This window comes from Xiphias gladius, chromosome 2 (genome assembly GCF_016859285.1).
Source record: "Xiphias gladius isolate SHS-SW01 ecotype Sanya breed wild chromosome 2, ASM1685928v1, whole genome shotgun sequence".
NCBI lineage: Eukaryota > Metazoa > Chordata > Actinopteri > Istiophoriformes > Xiphiidae > Xiphias > Xiphias gladius.
In genome coordinates, this window is record NC_053401.1 from 11,017,107 (window position 1) to 11,039,615 (window position 22,509).

A 22,509-nucleotide genomic window follows, 5' to 3' on the forward strand; every position below is an offset into this window, starting at 1 on the left:
ACTAAGTAATTACTGTACTGTAAAATAAAGTGCCGCCGTACTTGTAGTGTAGCTGTCAAACAACTGTTACTCTTAATAAGGGCAGTCTTTATACTCCAAGATAGAGGCGATCTCTTTAAACTTTCTATGGCTTAGTGAAACTCTACGTTGATTTTTTTTTTTTTACCCTTTTACCTCACTATCCACTGTTCCTGTGTCGCAAATAACTGTAATCTGTCTTCTTGACCAGAAACGTGGTACGCAGCTCAGTTACTTGTGATTCTAAGCCAAACCAATGCATTAGTTGTTTACAGCGCATTCTTCATAGGAGCACCAAAGAAAGTATACAGTATATATACAGCCCAAAGTGTAAGGCGTAACATGATACAACAGTGTAGTGCAGATATTCATTTTCAGTCCGGTTCACGCTGAGTCCATACCTTTCAATTATATTCTATGGTATTATGTTCCGTTACTTTCCACTCTATTCGTGTTCTCTTCATTCAGTTTAATCTGTAGTGTTTCATCTGATTCCATTCCACTCCACTCAAGTCTAATGCCATTTCAATTAGTCCATTCCAAACCATTTAATTCCACTCAAGTCCATGTTGTTCTCTGAGACCAGCCCAGTTATGTTTGAGTCAACTGGATATGTTTCAATATACAGTGTAAGTGTTGTGTACATTTGGATTCTTCAATGCAATATATCTTCTTTGTTTTTTCCTCTTGCAAACCGTCATTACAGCTGAGACGTCCTGGACTAGTTTTATTGTCAGAAGCCTTGTTCCTTTTGTGCACCACCATTTGAACTGTACATTTGCAGCTGATGTAGTCTGTAAACCGAGTCCTGTACATCTATAGGCAGTGTCAGCCTACTGGATGCTGTGTTTGAGTTATTATACAACGTTGCTCTCTGATTAATTATCTTAGTCCCCATAATTTCACCAGTGACACATTTGGATGGTGTTTGGCATTGATTATTTCTATGATTCCCCTATGATTTGCAGTATAGGGTTTTCCCATACATAAATATTGTTCATGGTGACCAAGCACATTTATCATCACAAACTGTTTTGTTAATTTTAACAGAACTTATTTTGACATATTCTGTACAATCATTTGTACATTGTACAATTTCAATATTATTACCTTTACCTGTCACTAATAGCATGAGGCCAGCAGTTTTTTTCTGCTTATCTTCTTTTGCCTCAGGTTATTTAAGAGAAATGAACTTGATTCAAACCTCTTGTGAGGAACCAGGCATCACACTGGTTAAGTGACCATCCCAACTGTTCAAAGATATTTAGGCATTCAAGGTCTACAGAAGGGAGGTTTGTAAGGTTTCAGGCAGGATTGCTAAAAATATGCACTGACCCTGTTTTAAGAGCACCCCAGGGCATGAGTGAAAAGAAGATTTTGCTTTTTGTTAGATTTCCTGGGAAATAAGGGGTTATACAGTTACTGTAAAATGTACAGTATTATTGTAAGGACTGAAAGTTGAGGACATAGGACACTGGCTGAATGTGATTATTCAGTGTCCAACTCCCCTCATGCATCCATTTAAAAATGTGACCGGACTAGGTAAGGCAAATCTCTCCTAGCCAAGTCTGAGAACTACTAGCCACAGGCAGATAGTAGGCTAGTGAAATTTCCATCCTTGATGAGGAATGTCAGTTTAGCAGTTGGAGCCAGCAGGTGTGTAGTTACTCAGCTCCCTGCGGATGGTGCTGAACGGCGACAGCTCCAGCTCGGTGGTGCACTCGTGTTCGTTATCGTCACTGGCCGTGGCCGAGGAGGGTGCATGGTTACAGCAGCAGCAGCAACAGCAGCAGTCCAGGAAGGCTCTGCCCAGCGGGCGACACAGGAGAAGCAGCAGCGCCGGCGTCACAGCGGCCCGACAGAAGAGCAGCAGCTGGGACAAAAGATGAAGGACAGACATTGTGTGCTCAGGAACACCGGCCGCCATGTACGTAGAAACTATGTTGCAGATGTTCTCAGGCACCACACATGCACCGTAGACGATTGCGAGCGCCACAACGGTACAATTCATCTGGCTCTCTAGGCGGATCTGCTTCTTGTTGCTGCGCACACTGGCCTGCTCTGCACGCCGGATCTTGCGCGCCGTTACCAATGAGCACCCAATGGTGAAGAGGGTGGGCAAGCAAAAGTAGCACCCGAAGCACCACCACAGCCGAGCACCCTCGTAGGTCAGGCCCAGCACGTAGAGTATGTCAGGAAGTGAGGTGGATATTCTGATGATACAGCGTTCAACAGGAGGCTCGTCTGGCACTCCAGTGTCCTCTGCCACCAGCTGTCGAATGAGGAGCTCTGGGAGGGCCAAGAGAAGGGCACCGATCCAGATGACAGCTAGCTTGGCTGTAGTAGATGTGCAGTTCTCGATCATCTCATAGTACATCTGGACATTGGTGGCCGCACGGAAGCGGTCGATGCACAGAGCGCACAGGGTAAAGGTGGTCACACCCAAAGATGCCACCTGAGGAAACAAGCAGAAATCATCTATCAAGATTAAAGTCACTATAATCATTGAGTACAATGAATGTACAGGCATTTGTTTTGGTGGCTTGCAGAGGCTCAAAAGTGGTTCTTGGCGCTTGAGTTAACAGTAGCCTTGTACAAGTGATAATCTACAATCTTTTCCACTGGCAGATGGTCAATACCGATGTGACACTTTTCCAAGTCAAGGTTGTCCATGGTCTTTAATGAATAAAGAATGACAAGGAACTGACAAAATGATCTCTAGTGTAGAAAATGTATAACATTATCTTTGCTTAACCTTAAAGAAGGGCTGCAGGTAAAGTAAACAAGTAGATCCCCCTGCATCACGCACAAACAAAAGTCTTTCTACTTGTTGACAGGTCATCCACCACCACATAAATAAAGAGCAGGACACACTAATTGTATTGGTTTCCAGGTGCCCATGACACTGGTGTAATTATAAGCAGTGGAGCAACAGGGGAACAATGGAAATCTGTAAACTGCGAAAAAACACATCCACAGCAATAGAGAGGGTGGATTAAAAGCTGACATCACTGCAATCACTCATTCAAATGTATTTTCACACCCCCTTTTCAATGGCGGTTTTACTAATTAACAAACTTCCCAAAGGTTCCACTGTTTTCCTGTTAATGTCTCACTTAATACCTTAATGTAACAGCTAATTACTTGGCTTTGCCTCCACGTTCTCGATGTCTAAACTCTGCAAATTGTCAGAGAGCGCACAAATTTCCTCAGCATGTGAAAGCATCTGGTGGATTACCAGTCCTTTTGGCAGAGTGGGCACCCTGCAAAATATGCCTCTGCAGCTGGAGTGTGTGCGTGTGGGTATATGTGTGTGTGTGTGTGTGTGTGTGTGTGTGTGTGTGTGTGTGTGTGTATGTCTGTGTGTGTGTGTGTGTCTGTGTGTGTGCTTCTGTCCTTACATGAACCAGTGTCTTCCATGATTTTGATTCCAGCACCAAATCTGCCAGAATAGGCACTGATCCTGCCCATCCACCATCCTGTCTCCTCTTGCTTACCTTTTCCCCCTCTGTCTCTCACTTTTGATCTCCTCTTCTCTTTTTTCAACTCCCCTCCTCACCCTGTGTTCCCTTTTGTGCACTCCTCCTTCCTTTCCTCCCCCAATTTCTGCCTTCATATCAAATTTAATTACAACAGCCAGCTTCCCAGATGGCCTCGGTGAGCCAGGGCTTTAGTGCTCCAAACACATACTTCCTGGACAGATATCGATGTACACACACTGCAAGATGTTCTGTGTCTAGGCCTGACACACATACATACACACACAATGACCCTCTGACAGACATGGAGGTTGTGACCAGGCTAATGAAGGGCGACCACATGGAACAGTGAGGGGTAAGTGGTGTAGACAAACCGCCTACAGACTCCAGCGCCATGAACAATAACTGTGATCAATGTGACTACGTTTTGGATCAGAGGGGTTTATTACCTGCCATCACGCCACAATCTTGTAACTATAATTGTATTAAATTGTTTCGATTTAGCAATTTTTCAATTAAGCCAAAGCAGAACAATCATTATTCATTGGGTATTTAGGTGGTTCATTGTTTTCAGAGCAACTTGGAATTAATTTAAGACAAACGTGTTTATGTGAGTGGTTTCAAACTCTGGACAGATTTATCCTTTAGGTGATTTGGGCAGGTGTCAAAATTTTAGTGCCCTTGGCAGATGTTGTCATTGTACAGAATAACCAGATTTGTTAAGCTTTGCAGCAAACAAATCCATTATCGAATCTTGCATTCATGTTCTCTGTTTAGCTAGTCTAATTTGCCTCTCTCTTTGACACTACAGGCATGCGCAAAGAAAAAAAAAAGAGTGATGACGTATACAAACGTGTGATAACTCAATAATGCTGTTGTTAACAACAAACATGGCGTGCTGGTTTAAAACATTAAAAAGTCAACCCAACCTCTGCAAAGTGTAATACAGCAGAGCACTCATGATGAAGTGTGAACGGCAAGTCATATCTACTGCGTGACATGTTAAAGTAAGAAGTTTTTGATAACTTGAGAGGGACGAATGCTCGGCCTTAGCCTACCGCCGCTGTTCCGCCGTATTCTGTCACCCGTCAGATTACATGACCTGTAGCAGTGCAACAATGAGTTCACCTTCAGGTAACGTTAAGCACCGTGCATTGTGCATGCAAAACATCAGCGATTTATTTAATTGATAGTCACTGAATGATAAAGTGGAACGAATATTAATTTCACCGTTGTTTTCACTTTAGCATCGATGGCGTCTGGAGCTGCAGCACAGCCCCCCAAGTGAGGAGCAAATGCCGTTTGCCATCTCAGCAAAAGGAAAAATGAGTGGGGACAGGGTTAATGAATGTCACAGAGCAAAGATAAAATATGTGGTGAATACCTTACAACCCTTCAACACAGTATAATGTCCATGGTTTAGGTTTGATTGTTGATTACTGCAGTTTCTATTAGTGTCAGGGTCATGCTTGTCTGGTAACTGGCCCCTAAATTACAATGAATATCACCAATTGCGTTATTTACATTAGAAGAAGATAGATTCTTAAATATAAAGTTAGTTTTGTTACATAAAACAGCGGAAATTTGTTTTGTTACTGCGCTGAATGACATAAACAGTACGTTTTTTAAATTCGAAAAAATATCTTCATTCCTTACCGTGCACACTACTTAAAAATATTTGATAAAGGATTCGAAATGATTTGGATTTGATAAGTGGATTCGGAAGTGGATTCAGATTCAGTAAATGATATCGAACCCCATGCCTACATCCAACATGTTTTTTGCCCCTGATAATTATCTATTTATTACTTACTATCTAATGATACCATATGCTAATCTGATATTATTAGTATTAGTATTACTTACTGTATGTGTACAAAAGATTTTTATCCTGCCCTGGTGTGTATTGTGTAATATTCATTACAAGATGAGTGTCAGTCTCTAGCTGTTATGGCACCAAAGTTTAAACATAATTTTGACAGCAGCTCCTTGTCCCCACTATGAACCAACACAAAAAAAAAGCCCATTTCACCTGCCACATTTTGCTGAAATATTAGCAGAGCGACGCTGCTCACTTCATTCTCTGACTCATCTGTCAGTGTGGATACCATTGACAGAAATAGCTGTCTGCTGTTTGTTTCTCCATCCCAGTACACAGTGAACACACTACAATGCTGCACGTTAGGAATTTATTTTAGTGTTTTAACGCAGAACAACGCGGTGTTTTTGACAGGAGCTGGATTGGACAGATCTGGCTTTATATTGCCAATTTTAACAGTTAAAATGCCTTGATTTGCCTATGTAGGTTGGCCCTACATCCTTTTATTTTAATAGTTAAAGAAGCATCATATCTGGCTCTCTCAGTGACCTACTTCTTTCTCCATAACATGCACGTCAAGCACACCTGTATTCCCATATGTGATGCCTGTATGCGAACACACACAACACGCACATAAACCCTCCAGTACACATGGACAGGTGCTTGCACATGGTGAATATTTCATGGCTTGAACAACAGGGCTGGAATGGCTTTAAAGGCTGTCATGGAGGACCAAAATAGCCAGCTTTGATCAGCGTGTTGGGGTGGAGAGCAAGGACAGGAGTCCTGGCTTGTCAAACCTAAACCATGTCCTGCTGAGGGACGAACAAGCATAGCTTTGTACTGGAGAGGAGATGTGTGTGTGTGAGAGAGAGAGATAGAGAGTGCAAGATTCAGGCCTGGTGGGATGATGAAGGTCTCTGTGTGTGTTTGTGGAAGGGAGTTACGCAGATGAGGGAATGAGAATCAGGGACAGAAGAAGAATGGAAAAGGAAAAAGAAAGTAATGAAGAAAGAAGATGAAGAAAGAAAGCACTGACAGAGTGAGAGTGAAAAGAGAACAATAGCAGGGGAACACAGTGATTTAGAGACGGCTCAAAGTGAAAGGGTGAGAGAAATAAGCCATGACTTGTTCAGAATGATTAACAATGTTAATGTGACATTTCTTCCAAACAGCAGCCTTGACCCTGTCATGTTCATTTTACCTGCTGGCAAGATAACAGGCCTGCTAGCCTCTGGGCTAGAAGTGGTGCTTCTAAAATATTATCATTTAAATCGTACTACTTATTTAAAACAGTAAAACCATAATGTGGAAAACTTGAAGTAAACAGGATAATGATTTTCTACTTTTTTGTGGTTTCTATGCTGCAGTCTCCATTTAAGGGACTATTTCTTTCTTGCTGAGAATTAGATGAGAGGACCGATACCACTCTCATGTCTGTATAGTAAATAAAAGTCTCCAGTTAGCTAGCTTAGCTTAACGGAGGGGAAACAGATAGCTTGGCTGTGGTTTTACGGGAAATAGTCCTAAATAACCCTTCATTTAACCATAAATTGTTGTTGTTAAACTTAAGATTTTTTGTACAATTTTTTTCTGAGACCGTCTAGCTGTTTCCCCGTTTCCAGTCTTTATGCCAGGCCAAGCTAACCGGCTGCTGGTAGTAGCCGTATATCTACTGTACAGACATGAAAGTGGTAACAATCTACTCATCTAACTCTCATCTGTGAATAAGTTTATTTCCCAATATGTCAAAACAGGTCCTTTAATATACAGTTTTGCAATTTATCTCTAATTTATGAGTGCTATTATTAGAAATATTCCCTTTGACTTGATTAAGTTATCAAGTAAAATTTCTAAAACACTTGTCATAAACAAGACCATATACAACTAGTAAAGTAGCTCAGTACAGTTTTTCCACTTCATATCATCTATTTCTTCTCACCTTGGACTTCAAGGGCTGAAAAATAACGAAAGAAAAAAGAAGAACATGAAAAGGCCTTTCATCCAAAGCACAGGTTTTTCAGGTTCTGTCCATTCATCTGCCCAGCAGGTGAGAAAGACATTTTCCCCCAGTGCTTTTTAATAACGGCCCATTAACTTCTTGATTAAAGGCCCCGTGAGCTGGTGGCACAAAGACCTTGTGTTATTAATTGGGTCTAAACAAGTACTGGTGGAGCCTGTGTGGCCATACAGTGATGGCAGCCGCTGTCAGGGGGTAATGGGTGTTATCTGGTGATGAATGGGCTAATGTGGAGACACAGCAACCAACACCCACCCACACATACAGTCTTTTAGTAATGAGCCGGGGAGACAAAGGGTTATTCCAGCTGCAGTCCTTTTTCTAGGTTGAGTGTATGACCCAGTGCAGGCTCCGGCAGACCATAGCTCTAACCTGCCAGCCACCGTCCGTCTAACAGCTGTGCTCTGTGTCTGGGAGAGGAAAGGAAGTGCTGTGGGGTCGCATGCACGCCAATATGTGAGTGTGTGTGTCTGTGCATGTCCAAATTTGTGCAGAATTCTTAAAATTTGTATATTATTTTAGGTTTTGTGTATATGATATACGTATCTTCTCCAATGATGTTAGAGCATAGAACTTTAAAGGGCCACAACTAACATCTCTTTTTTACATTGTCTATTGTATTGTATTGTATTTGTTCTATTCGAGCTTGACAAGTACATTTCCAACACAAGTTCCACTTGATGTTTCTGAAGCTTTCAAGTGATGTGAATAGGGAACACAGGTCTTGTGATGACCACAAGATGTGGCTGAAAGCTTCGTAAACACCAAGTAAGTGGACCCTAAGTTAAGAATTTTTTTTCTTTCTGAACACTTTAAAGGAATGGTTCAACATTTTGGCAAATGCACCTCTTTGCTTTCTCGCTGAGAGTTAGGTAAAAAGATCGATAACACTGATGTGTGTATGGTAAATATGAAGCTGGTGCTTAGCCCAAAGACTGGAAAACCACCACCTGTAAGGCTCACAAATTAACGCGTTATATCTCTATTGTTTAATCTCTTAAAAAAAATGAAGTGTAAAAACAACAAGTTGTGCTTTCATAGGGAATTATGTGCCAGACTGTTTCTTGGCCAGGTGCAGGAACTTCCTGGACTCTTGTCACCATGAGGTGAAGACCATGTGATGCAATCGAAAGCTGCAGAATGGACTTCGAGCTAAGACTGTCCACTTTTTCCAAGGTCAAGACAACTTTGTCCATTCTATTCTGTTCTATTCTAAGGCAAAAAGAGGAGAAGAACTGTCTCCACCATAGAATTCAAAAATAAGTAGGGCAAGTTCACGCAATTTTTCTTCTAGCTCTTTTCCTTTCCTTAATCAAATTAAGAGCATCAATCAATTACAGTATTCTCCTCTATTCTGTTCCTTTATGTCTCAGTCTTTTACATTGTGTCTGAGCCAGTTAATTCCAGACAATAAATTCATTTTCCATTAAATTATATCCTGACCTGTGGCAGATTTCCCCTGGACAACGAAAAATGTATTCTCCTCTCAGTGCACGGTGGCTGCTGGAAAGGCTTATTCCAGGTCATTGATTCCTGCCTCGGAGTGTTATGTTGGCGGCAATAATAATGCAATAGCTTTCATATTCTTTTCTGTTCTATTCTATGAAGGCCGGCTACATGCTGACCTGTTCTGCGTTGATCTGAAACTGATACGCTTTTTCATTTCACCGACATACCTAATTCATAATAGTAATCATCCAATGAATATTTCATTTTTAGATGGATAATTATCAATTTGGTTAACTGTATCCAACAGCAAGCCTAATCACTGCTTCGTGTTGTGTGGTCTTGTTTCATCATACAAAATACAATATCTACTCATCCATGGACAAAGAGCAATGAATGGACTCACTATCATGCATTATGTAGAGGCACTAATTATATACCCTGAATAATTTACATATCTTCCAATTACCTCTCATTCGCGTGCCTAATAGACAGGCTGTGAATGCAGAGGTTATCGGTACTAGCATGTGTGCTTGTGGACTTAAGTTGTGTTTATGTGATGCTACGGTGTCTATGATGTACCTGTATGTGTGCACTTGGAGTATAACCTCAGTTGTGTGTGTGTGTGTGTGTGTTCCCAAATGCTTTCATGCTGTATGTATGTACGTGTGTGTGTTTGTGTGCGTGTGTGTGTGTGTGTGTGTGTGTGTGTGTGTGTGTGTGTGTGAGTGTGAGTGCGTCTTCCCCCTGAGGCTCGCTTCTAATCACAGATAGCTGATGCAGAGAGAGAGAGAGAGAGAGGGAGAACAGCCGTGGGCAGTGATCAGTGGAGAGAGAAGGCCATCCCACCCATCTGGAGGATCAGCACACCCTACTGACTTTGTACATGTATGTGTGTCTGTGTCTGCTGGCTAGATAGTTAGCTAGATAAATAGACAAATAGTTTATGGATGTATACAACTGTATATAGGGAAAGACCGGACCTATTTTCATCGACGGCATCTCCAGAGCTACCCATCAAGGTTTAGTGATAGTAATTATATTGGGTAATTGAGGAAGTTATCATTTTGCAATGTAGGATATTAGAATGGAAACTTTAATTGCATGTTGGCTCTCCTGGTCCTGTGAAATAGCCTTACATTCCTGGAGGTTGCACAACAATTCAGAGCGACTGAATTTTAGAATTCTGATTGTTGCTTGAAAGTGTGTGTTTGTGTGTGTGCATGTGTAGGTTGGAACAGTGAATGTGAATGTGTCAAGCTGCTGTATGTGCTGCCATTACCACTAATTCCCCCACAATGCACAGGTCTTTCGCTGGCCCTCTGTGGCTCCATGCAGCCGGGTGCCTCTCTTTTCTCCTCCTCTCTCTCTCTCTGTTTCTACGAGTCTGTTGCTCTATCACTTTCCTCAGCCTCTTTCCTGCTCTGCCTCAATAGTCTGCTTCTCTCTCTCTGCCTGCTGAAGCCCACTGTAGCATAGCAAAGACAGCCTACAGTTTTGGACTACAGGGTATTGTCCAGCTCACTAGAGGCCACACAAACTCTAGGAATGTATACACCAAATAGTGTGACAGTTGTAGTATATTGTGAATTCTTTGCACATTTACTATAAACCATTATAAGCCATTATGGCTCAAACTATATAGCATATGGTAACATTGTATACGGTAGTACTGTTAGTGGAATTGCTAGTATAACGCTAATGGGAGAATGTCTTTTTAGCAAGTCACTATATTTATGTCCCATGATGATGACTGGCGATAGCTGAAAATCAGGTTTAAGGTGTGAACACAGCCATGGTTATCTATTAATGGGACTGGTCATCAGGCTGCTGCACATGTGTCACTGGTGATATGTAAGCATCTCTCTGTTTAGGGTTAATGAGAAGAAGAAAAAAAAAGTTTTTAAAATCACTGTGTTGCAGCAGAATAGTTCTGAATGAACCTTGACAAATGACTCATTTCCCCCTCTGGCTTATAAACTGCTTACTGCACTGGTTATTTATTTTAGCCCACTTTCAAGTCTTATCCTAATCAACTGCCAGGTGCAAAACCCCAATTACTGCCCATTAGTTTTGCTTGAATTTGCTGCTCTGCGCATCACTGCCTAGAGGGGCAGTACGCAGTGACAGCAGCATGAAGTTCTACAGGCTGGCTTTAGCTCACATTTTACTTTGCGCAGCATTCTTATAATTTTCCTGCCGTGTGCTTTTTCTCTCTGCTAAACACTCAATTAAACAAGGTTTACTGAAGGCAGCACTATGGGAGACTCTCTGAGTGGACACTGATACATTATCTGTACCACCTTCTGATTATGCATGCATGCATGCGTGAAGTTCATGTTTGTACAAAAAACGCCTGCTTGCGAGTGTGTTTTGTGTAGACGCAGGCACGTGTGACTGAGTATGTGCGTCTTTATTTCAGGACGAATGCTGTTGTCCCCTGTGACCAAATTTGGGTTAAGTGAAAAACAAAGTCACCCCATAGGGTGAATGTGTGTCTGGGTGCTGGCGTGCGTGTTCCACTGAATGGTCAACAGGGAGAGTGTGCGCCCCAGGCTGCATTACTCACGGCCTGACACATGCATGCACGCACACCCAGACACACGCGCACTGAGGGCATTGTGAACATAGACAGGCCCCAGTGCACATGTCCTGATAGGTACAAAATGCATATTCACATGCTACGCTAAATGTACACAGACAAGTGACTACAGCTCCACCACACACACGCACATACTGTGTATTAAAAATAGTCATTTGGTTTATGCATTATAAGTGTGTTATCAAGGTTATTAAATAATATCCTGTGGTCTTGGGTAATTCATATGCAATTATACAGGGAAGGGGTCTGTTTACCTCTTATCCCAGTTAATTAAAACATGTGCACTCATAAGGTACTTGTGACATACTGTACAACAGAGAATTAGCAAATGCGAGCACATGACTATAATGTATACTGTATGTGGTCAGGGAGGATGGTTCAGTGCAATACATGAGCAGTCTCTACTATTATTGATTTGGAATCGTAGGCTGCCACAATATATGCATGCGAAACTCTGTCAGTGGCCCCTGCGCCTTTATAACTTTGGAATCCAAAAAAACAAAGGATATCTACTAAAAAACTATACCTCAGTGGCAGGTGAACATGAGCTGACTGGTAGGTTGTGAGGCTATTTTTATATTTCTCTAGTTGTGGTCTAATTTCGTCCAGAACTAACAGCGGTAGCAACCTTTAACTGACAGGCTACACGCGTGCATTTCAGAAGGCCAGAGAAAAGCGTTGCTTGCTCTTGGATTGGAAGTCAATGTCACACTGAAACGACTAACTCGTATAATAACGCACCAGAAACTGGTGATCATGTCTGTCTGCAGGGATGTTTTTTGAAAATGGATTTTCAATCACAGCCATTAATGCTTTTCGTTTAAAAAACAAACAAACAACGCTCAACATTTTCAAATGACTAATGCATGGAAACTCATCATGAAGACAATAAGACTACAATTACGAACTGTTCACCTACTCATATTACCACTTCATTTTGTGACCCCCCCCCCCCTCGTAAAATTCTGTGGAGGGTGGGGTCGAAATTGAACTCTGGTCACCTGCTCTGGCTCACTGCCTGGCTGCAGAAACTGGGGAAAGTCAGACTCTTTCTCTCTCCTGACGTCTAGTCTTTTCTGGGTTTGGTTACATTTGCTTTTCTCTTTTTGCAGCGCCACACAGTACATCTTTCACTCATACACCTCAGACATCACCCATGAGATCATTTCTTTCAGTTTAGTCCAATTTAGGTTGTATTTGGGTTAAGATGAACCTTTAAATAATGTGTGTTGTCTCCTGTCTTTGTCTTTCCTTGTCCCAGGTTGTGACAATGCCCATTCAAAACAAGCTTAAGACCCCTGAGCTGGAAACCCCTGCTCTATACAAAAGACCCTTTCAGGTGAATCTGACACTGGTGTAATTGCAGTAAGTACACAAAGGGAAGGTATTAACATGGTGTAAACAACCTGTCTAGCATCTCTGCTCTACTCGAGAACACAGGTATATGAAAGACAAAACAGAAAAACAAGGACAAGGAGAGACAGAGAGTGACATAGAGAGTTTGTGTGTGCGTGTGTGTGTGTGTGTGTGTGTACCTGTAACATTTTTTAATTAATATGTAGCGTGTATGCACAAGCAACGGGAGAAAGATTAGTCAGGGTGACAGGGAGATATCGAGCTACTGCCTTACATCCTGGTGTGTATTCACGTGTGTGTCTTGTCTACATGCCTTGTGGGCGAGGTGAGGCTCTCTCTCGCCAGTAGCAGTAGGTGTACAAGTGACAAACAGAGCGTACTTGTTATCTGGTGACACCCTATTGCCGTGCCTGTGTACGTCCTGGCCTGTCAGGGCTTTGAAACTGAAACCCAACTCGTAACTCAGCTCTTGAGGTCCATTTGCACTGGCGACAAGAGTGCGAAACCTAATTTTCACAGCCTTGAGTCCAACAGATGATGTCTGTCGTCAAATTAGATGTGCGATCACATTCAGACAAGGTGGGTGGTACGTTCATGACACTGGTTGAACCCCATTTACCATCTGACAACCCCTACAGGAGGCATTGCTTCAAAACATCATCTCAGCGCATCCACTACAATACGAAATAACAGTCCATGTGACAGTCAGAGCAGAATAAGAACACAAACGATAGAATTACCTCCACGTAGGGCACCACTTTGCAGGTGAATTCCCCCAGCAGCCAGGACTTGGTCAGTTCATGAAACACCACCATGGGCAGGCAGAAGAAGATGAGCACAAAATCCCAGACGGCCAAATTAGCCAGCAGAGAGTTGGAGATGCTCTTCATGTAGTAGTTCTGGCACACGATGCACAGGATAGCAATGTTGCCCGCTATCCCCACGAGGAAAATAACCCCGGACACGCACGTGATGGCGTAGGCGCCATAAGTCTCGCTTGTCACCGGGTAAAAGGGGTTCTTGATCTCGTCCCCGAAATCCTGCGAGTTGGGAGGGGTGATCGGCGTGGCGTCCCAGGGGTTCTCCTCTCTGAAAGTGAAGAACTCGGTCCTCCTGGTGAAGAGGTCAAAGGGCAGGTCGGTGGAGGTGAGGGCCACCGGCTTGGGAATGGGTTCCCACGGCGACGCGTGAGGTTGAGCCAAAAGCACTGCGCTTTTGTTCAGCCGGCCTCTCCCCCTCTTCCAGGCTTTCTTCTGCTCATCTTTTGTGCCTCTCTTGTGCCTGTCGCCCTCCCCGGGTCCCCCTCCCCCGTCTCCCCGGCCCATTGAAGAGGGCTTAGCCGCATTGTAGTGCCCACCTGCTGGCGTCCTCGTACTACTAAGACCGCCATTCAACTTTATCCTCTTATTATAGCGGCGCATCGGGTCCCAGTGTGAGACGGCGTTGGGATCCTCCATGGGTGTCACGGTCCTATTGAAGTCGCGTTTGTTGTGTCCAATTCGCCTCGTTTCTCCTGCAATTAGCCTTTTCCAGGGGTAAGTGGAGTTAAGGGTCCCCCTGAACGTTGCCCGCTGCGCCTGCAGTTCCGCCGAGGACGCACCTGTGGCATACGCCGCCGAGAGCGCACGGTCCCTGGCTTTATTTGGATGACTCTCCCGCAGTGAGCCATGGAAAGTTCTGGCGGAGTACGCGCCGGTGTCGCTGTCCTCAGTGGCTCGTACTTCGCCGTTATTTCTCAGAGATAACAACACGTGTGCATGGGCTAGTAACAGAAATAACGTCCCAGGCGGCAGAATCTGCATGGTCCAGGATGTATTGAGCGCCGTTCGAATCCTCACAAGTGCATCCTCATACCTCTGTGGCAGCGCGGGGACACTCTTCCATTCAGTCAACACCCATGTTTGGAAACAGCAAATTGGGGAGCTCACGGTTTCAAGTAAATGGCTACGTTCGTGCCCGGCACACTTGTGAATTAAATCCCAGTTTTCCCGTGGTGCACTATGTGCTGCAGCTGCAATAACGTCCACGCCGCCGCCTCCTCCCCGAGTCACTCCCGCTTCCAAAGTCCTGACATTACCGAGCAGGACAGCGAATCAGAGTCTGGCTCCTGAGAGAGAGAAGCACAGAGAGGTAGAGGGGGAAATGTTGCATATCCACACACACACACAAACACACACACCGCCCAGCATGCGGTTTCCAGCTGTGGGTAACAGCGTCCAAAAAGAGTGTGTGTGATGGTGCGTTAGTTCAGTGGGTTGGGTCGGCTGGCGGCAGCAGCAGCAGCAGCAGCAGCGTCAATGCGGTGCAGTCCGGGTAAAGCCCACTAGGCTGCGATGCACGGGAGTAGAGAGGAAAGAGAGAGAGAGAGAGTGACAGAGAGGGAAAGAGGAGGGGTGGAAGTCGGTCGCGCCTCTCTCCGTTTCTCTGCCATTCCATTCTATGCGACCAGCGTCTCTCCTCCTCTGCTTTCTCCTCGAGTGGGACCGCGCGCCGGAAGAAAATGGACTCCCCTGGCGGCTAACCCCGATCTGTCACTCCCCATCCATCACGGAGCATCCAGCGGCCCCGGAGCAGACGACGGCTACAGCACCCGCGGCAGACGAGCCAGCCACGCCCGACAAGACGCGCTAATAAATCTTTTACCCGGTTCCTAATTTTTACGCACAGGCGGCGCTGTGATATCAAGGCAGTTGGACAAGAATTAAGCAGAAGCCGTATAATCTGCTTGTGTTTATTTAAAAGAAACTTATACTTTCAGACAAAGCATTAAACCAAAGACACTCAGTGTAGATCCATTATTCATGGTGTATATTCATTTTACTGCTGCAGTAAAAAAAAAAAAAAAGAACATTGATTGCGGCTTATTCTGTATCTGCAATCAATAACTGCGCCGTATCTCAGGGTGCTTGAGGTCACTGAACAGGCCTGTCGAACTAATAGTTGACTAAATGTATATGTAGGCTTTGTTGAGAGGCTACAAGAAGCACACATGCAGACTTGCGACGGTTTTCTGAAGCACCATACGAGGTTGAACTTGCACAACAGAGGGGGGGCATTTAAAGGAGGGCGTTGAAGTAGTTAGTGTTAATTATTGTAAACTGTATTGAGACCCCTAGCTGCCATAATGTACTTTTTTTCACCGTATTGTGCATAATGTACTGTACCTATATGTCTCCGTCAGTATCTTGCTGTGATTTCTCCAGTGTGAGACAACGACATGCTCCCTCTCACAGCAGCATACAGCTCCCCAATGTACAGTGATTTCCAAACAGGTGCCTGCACCGAGTGATTATTTTGGGCAATTGCTCGGGGATATGCCGGAAGACTGCGGAGTAGCTCAGCCGATTTGAAGAAAAAGTAGCCAGCTGTAACAACTGAACACAATTCACTGAGAGTGCGTGGATCTAGTTGGCAAGTGAGCAGAGAAGCCAAAAACAGTTAGCCAAAAGTAAGGTAATAAAAGGTTGGAATAGTTAAAATGGATACATGTGTAAAGTAGAGAGTTAAGAGTAATGGATAAATGGTTAGTATATGTAGCTTAAAGTGTAAATAAATGTAGTAAATGGGTGAAATAAAGGGCAATATCGACAGAGGGTTGCTTGGTTAATCTGACGGGCCTTTGGGGGTGTCTGAAAAATAAATTTGGGAACCACTGCTATTGAGTATTTGGGGATAAGTGGCTACTCTGATTAAATACACACACACATACGCAACCACACACAAAACACGCAACCAGAGCACTGTATGTCCAGTAGCTCAGTCAATAATTCAAGAGACTCTCAGGACAAAATTAAATGGGCATATTATGTCTTAAGTGCTCTCAGTGCTGTAAGCGGACCTTTCACGCTGCTGGAGTCTCAGGCCACAACCTGCAGTCTTAACCATGTGGGAAAAATTGAGAGAACTACACGGAAGACAAGCGCACAAATACGGCACCGGTCGAAATGGGCCCAGACACACACGCCTGAGTATGCAAACAGGGGAACAAATGGCACATTTACACGTCTGAGAAATGGAAGTATGTGCACATGTGCTGGACAAACACAAGCACTCAGATATTTGCAGTCATACTAACTTGCGTATCTGTGTGTTTTTTCCAAAAACATATGCAGGTAACGAGAGATGTCCGAGAGAGGGGAGAGTGAATTGGCAGATACGACAGACATCTAGCTGGTGACCTTCTACATCAAACAGGTGATTGGAGCCAAATCCAGCCAGGGGAGCAAAAACAAACACACACACTCCCCACACATACAAACACCACACATTCCCACACAGCCAAGTTTCACCACGGGGGAGGATACTGAAGATAGATGACTTGGGTTGCCCCTGCCAATATCTCCATCTGACCTTGATACAGCTTAAAAGAAAGAAGCTGTACAAGTAAAGTAACACCAAGAAAATTCTGCCACATGCCCGAGGTATTTTGGATTCACTGAAAGTTTAATGATCCCCACGGCAAATGTGAGTCAAATAATATAAATAAAGACATGCAGTAGTAGTAGGAGTAGCATCGTAACTTCTCTTTTGCATATTGCATGTGTCCATTGAGTCATGCATGGATACATTTGAATTGATGGAAACATTAGATTTTCCCCCTTTTACATCAAAATGAGTCCTTTAACTGTGAGCAAATCCTGGCAAACCTAATCACTCAGTAAATGTTCAGGGTCCGCCGGGCCTCACAGGTTAAATCCTCCAAATTACACTGTGTATCTGACCTTGAAAATACCACCACAGCAACGTACGGTACCGTTTTAATCAGCTAGGAGGCACGGGGCGACACTTCACATGTAATTATCATTGTGTGTGTAGTCCAGGGAGACTCTGCTAGTTTTCATGTGTGGGTGGAGATAAAGAGGAGAGGTTTTTCTCGCTGATATATGCATGCATGGAAACACTCAACGGTTCAGACACAGAGGGACATCAAGGGCACACGCCTTGCGTGCACACACATGAAACACAAATGAGAGAGAGAGTGCACACATGCACAGCAGGGCACACACACACAGAAGAGTCTTGAGTTTAGTAGGGCATACTGTCAGCGGGAAGAACATGCTAGGGCCATGAAGATTTCATGGATTTCACTATATGTGTGCAGTGTGGAAAAATAAATTATACACAGTATGCATGCGCACACACGCACACACACACACACACACACACACACACACACACACACACAGAAATACACAAAAAACCAAGCCAACATGAAGAAATATGTAGACAGATACAGGCATCCCGTGGCGCGCGCATTCACGCATGCTAAACAAAACAGACAACAGACCCACACACACATAAACAAACCCACTTTAACGAATTACAGAAGCATTCAGTTTGATTCAATTGGATTATCGTGCAGGAAGCTCCAAGGGGGATGCAGTTTTCATACATGTTGTCTTATAAATTATTTACACCTCCACCTCCCAGTGGTCTTTTCTGTGAAAGTTATTTTTTAAATAAATCAATAGAGGTGAAAAATTGGGGTGGAAATTTGTATTAGTCATTTAGCCTGTAGCTGTAATTCTTACGACCATGTCACTGTGAAATTGTCGTCAATAAACAAAGGATATAAGTAAGAGAGTTGAGTCTTTTACTGAAATTGCTATCAAAAAAGACTGATTTCATAGCCAATAAGCTGTGCTTTCAGCATTTGACATTGCAGGCATATCTCTGAGACTAACAGATCTATCTTTATAGCTGTAGTTCCACCTCTTTCTGTCCAATTTTCATCTGATTTGAGGCATGGTTCGGCTGTTATCATGCTGCTTACAGTCTAACACAGCGGGTTTGTTGTACTGAGAGCTTTTCAACCAAAGGCATTGTCGTCCTTTAAGCTTCATCCCTTTATGATGACTAACATGATCTTTCAACAGTGTCAGCACATCTTCATGAGGCTCTCAGTGATGAGTTCTGCAGTCATGCAAAAAAACACATGACTCGAAGTGGCTCAGCACGTGCCGACATACAGCACAATGCTGCCATCTGATGGTGTTTGATAGAGTGGCAAGAGCACAAGAAGGATATGAAATATTATTTGATCCCTATCGGAAACATTTTCCAATCCCGATCTTAACACATCTTAGCTCAAAGATTTCTACTTTTTATTGAAGCATTTGTAAAAACCATCAATACATTTTTTCAATAAATTGAAAAGTCTCTGGGCCTTTAATGCGCTCTCTACACTTTATGAACCCAGGCTTCGAACATACAAATTTAAAAGTATAATTTTATATGTCCCTTTAGTTTTCCCTCTGTCTCTTGTTAGATTTCTTGGTCATAAAATGTTGATTTTCTGTCTCTACCTCCTTATATTGAATTTCTTTCTTTCACTCCAAAACCTCTTTATGTCCTACGTACAGTATACTCTTTCTTCAAGATAGTAGCACACAAATTAACATATCTTTTGCCATTTTCAGAAATTCATCTTAGTATCTTTTGCCTTTGTTACTGACTTTCACTCCATCCTGACCTCGGCCTAGTTGATTAGTCTCCTCTTGTCCTTCTATCTCGTCCCACCTGTGATTGAGAGCATAATTATTCGTCCAATTAAGGTGGAAAGGAAAGGTGATCTTATTTAGCATTCAAAGCGGGCTGGAGTGAGGGGTGACTTTGAAAGTTCCTGGATGAAATATCTCAGTTTGTTAAAACACCGTAATACACCCAAAAGCTCACATGCCCACCCACACACACCCACCCAGCAAAACCGAGCAGCGTACTGTGCTATAAAAAAAGAGATGCCATAAGATGTTGAGAGTGAGAAAGAAGCACAGGAAGTGGTAAGGGGAGAGGGAGAGAAACTGTTTTCTTTGTACAGCAGGTAACTGCAGGATATCTACTGTTTGCAGATATTATTTGTTAAAGACTCTGCTATATGATTGTCACTGCTGATGCTGATGTCTCACTGCTACTGATCCTGATATGCTTTAAGTGGATAAATGAGTCTCATGCTGAGCGGAGCCACAGAAACACTTGACTTCTTGAACTTGACATTTAATTAACTAACAACACATTAACAACAGTGTATTGTAGGAGGAGCAGACACACAAATGGATCCCACACATTATTGTATAGATAGATAGATCAGTGCATAATACAGATTTGAGAGAATAAGCAATAAAGTAGTCTGTGATTGAACTTATGCCGACCTTTCTGTGGTTAAGTATAAGAGATCAGGTTCAGTGACACTGCTATACAGACAGGAGCTGATTTGTGAACACTAACTTGAAAAAGAAAATTACCTTTAGAGATATAAGATTTTGGCTGCTGACAGGTGCTACTGCATTTGAGGAGTGTGAGGTGGGACGGGTGATGGGTTGTGATTACGGCAGCTTTGGTGGTTCACAGTGCGTAACCAACCTCTACTGCTGGAGGTGTGCTAAAGGAAACTGCTGAGAACTTTAAAGTGCTTCAAGGAGCTTGTTAATCATCTGATGCCACTGGATGGCATTGAAAGCAGAGCAGAAATCAATGAGAAGTGGTCTGTTATAGAGAGTGTCTAAGTATTGTATAAGTGAATGCAGGAGACAGGCCCTTGCATCATCCGTGCCTCTTTTGTTCTCTTGTGAGTAAACTTGAGCATTTTCAGGAGTTTAGCGACAGGTGGTTGAATTATGTTGAAAACCACATTTAGTTAGATGATAACTTGTTTTTCCAAAGCTCTACTCTTTATTACTCTGCTTACTTCTTTACTTATGTGATCATATTCACTATGTTGTATCTTATTTTTTAAAGGTGCTTTATTTAAGTTTTTGCTACTGCTTCAAAGCCAATGTTAGCTTTAAGCTGTTTACTTACCAGTCTATAAGAAACGTTGAGTTCAGCATCAAACGTTGTTCCTTTACTCACCGAGAGCTGTCTCCAGTGGTGAAAAGCAATGGCAATGTTAACTCTTTGTTTTTCTTCTATTTCTATCACTTCTTTTCTTCTACTGAAATTAGCAAGCTAACCAGCTAGCCCTGTCCTGTCCTGTCTTATAACACCACTGTAGCATCCAGTCTGCCGCAACAATAGCTGAAGCTGTTCACATTAACAGCTGTCAATGCTAACATTGGCTATGTAGCAGTAGCAAAAACTTACATATAGCACCTTTAAGTTTAACATTGCCACATTTCCTTTGTAGGCACCTGGGAGCTACTGAATAGTAATGTTTCATTTCATTTCTTCAGAAATATGGAGTTGAGGTTTATGGTTTGAAACAAGGACACACTTTTTTTGTGACCAGCTTTTTATTATTTTTTCACACCATTCACACAGAATGGAACAAACTTACAATGACTTTAAGATAATAAAAAAATAGAGTAAAATAACAAAAAAAAGGGAATATCTACAATAAATATCCAGAAATGTATCTAATCACAGAAAGATTCTCAAAGTATGTTTCCTTTGAATTATTTTACTAATAATTTTTCATCAATGTTTTTCATAGTTATAAGTAACAGTAAATTTATAACATAGTAAATGTTATGTTATAAACATTAATCCATCTTCTGAACTAAATGTTCATTATTGCTTTCTCTTATTAAATCTTTAACAACCACAGGAGAGACGAAACGTATATATGTCAGTTAATAAATTAACAAAAACGCTCCATTTATCTTAAAGGAAATACAATTCCAAAGGAAATTCAGTATTCTGTACCCCACAGCAGTATAGATTTCCCTACTAGCACATAAGAGCAACAGCATCTCCTACTGGTCAGACCAGAGCTATGCTTGCTTTTCTGTCAGTCTGTGTGTGTGTGTGTGTGTGTGTGTGTGTGTGTGTGTGTGTGTGTGTGTGTGTGTGTGTGTGTGTGTTAGTAGTGTTTGACAACTTCAAATATGTCTTGTCCAGCTCTTTCTTCAAGACTGAAATTCATATTTTACCACTAACTTTACTGCCTTGATGACTGGGCTGCTGCTGCTGTTACGTCATTTTGTGTCTCATGTATCATAATATAGCCATATTTAGCTGTGCCGTGCCCATGCCATGGTAGGTTGTTTCTTTGTGTTGGTGAGTGTGTGTTTCTCTACGGCCAGTTCTGATCTATGCAAACAAATTTGCCGACAGTGTGTGTGTCTGTGCTTTTCTACTGCCTTTACTGTGCAGTCAGCCGATGCTATTCCTATGTGAATTCACATATTTTACTGGGCATTGAAGTTTGACATTTCATGCACCACAGGTCACCAAGGCACCGTGCCAGCCACCTGATGCTCTTCTTTTGTCTTTTCATCCTCCCTGCTCTGTCACCCACAAGGTCTGCTTGACACTGCAGGAGCACAACACAATTTCTGTTATAATTCAAAGAAACACAGATGGTTGATATTTCATGCACAGGCTATTTAAACACAGTGTGGGAATACAATTTCCTGCTCAGGTGGCGAAGGTAAACAGAAGCACTGAGCGCAAACCAGTTTTTGACTTCAGCATTTTTTTTTCCCACAGAAGTCTCGGGGAAGATATATTTGTTTTTCTCTTTTTATGGAAGTGTGAAGTTTGCGTGCAGTGTGTGTCTGCATGTGAGTCTGCATGAGTTTGGGGTTGGGAAATTGCATGTACTTCCCAGCTGGTCAGCAGATGTCACTATGCTACAGAGAGAGGGAAAGAGAGCGAGAGAGAGAGAGAGAGACAGAGACAGAGACAGAGAGAGAGAGAGAGAGAGAGAGAGAGAGAGGAGTGCTTATTTTCATCAGCTCCATCTATTTTCTACATAATCATTGCAAAATGTCATGGATCAGGATGTGAACACTGACATATTTTTTAATGATATAGTGAAATACAGTCTTCC

At 42.8% G+C, this 22,509-nt stretch overlaps 1 protein-coding gene across 1 annotated transcript; it reads right to left on the reverse strand.

The window, feature by feature from the left end:
* Positions 1–1,654: 1,654 nt before the first annotated feature.
* Positions 1,655–14,613, reverse strand: gpr37b (G protein-coupled receptor 37b). Its single transcript, XM_040148618.1, has 2 exons — positions 13,481–14,613; positions 1,655–2,473 (listed from the first exon to the last, which is right to left on the reverse strand). The coding sequence occupies exons 1-2, from the start codon at positions 14,540–14,542 to the stop codon at positions 1,655–1,657; spliced, it is 1,881 nt and encodes a 626-aa protein (XP_040004552.1). The 5' UTR covers positions 14,543–14,613.
* Between the last annotated feature and the right edge of the window lie 7,896 nt (positions 14,614–22,509).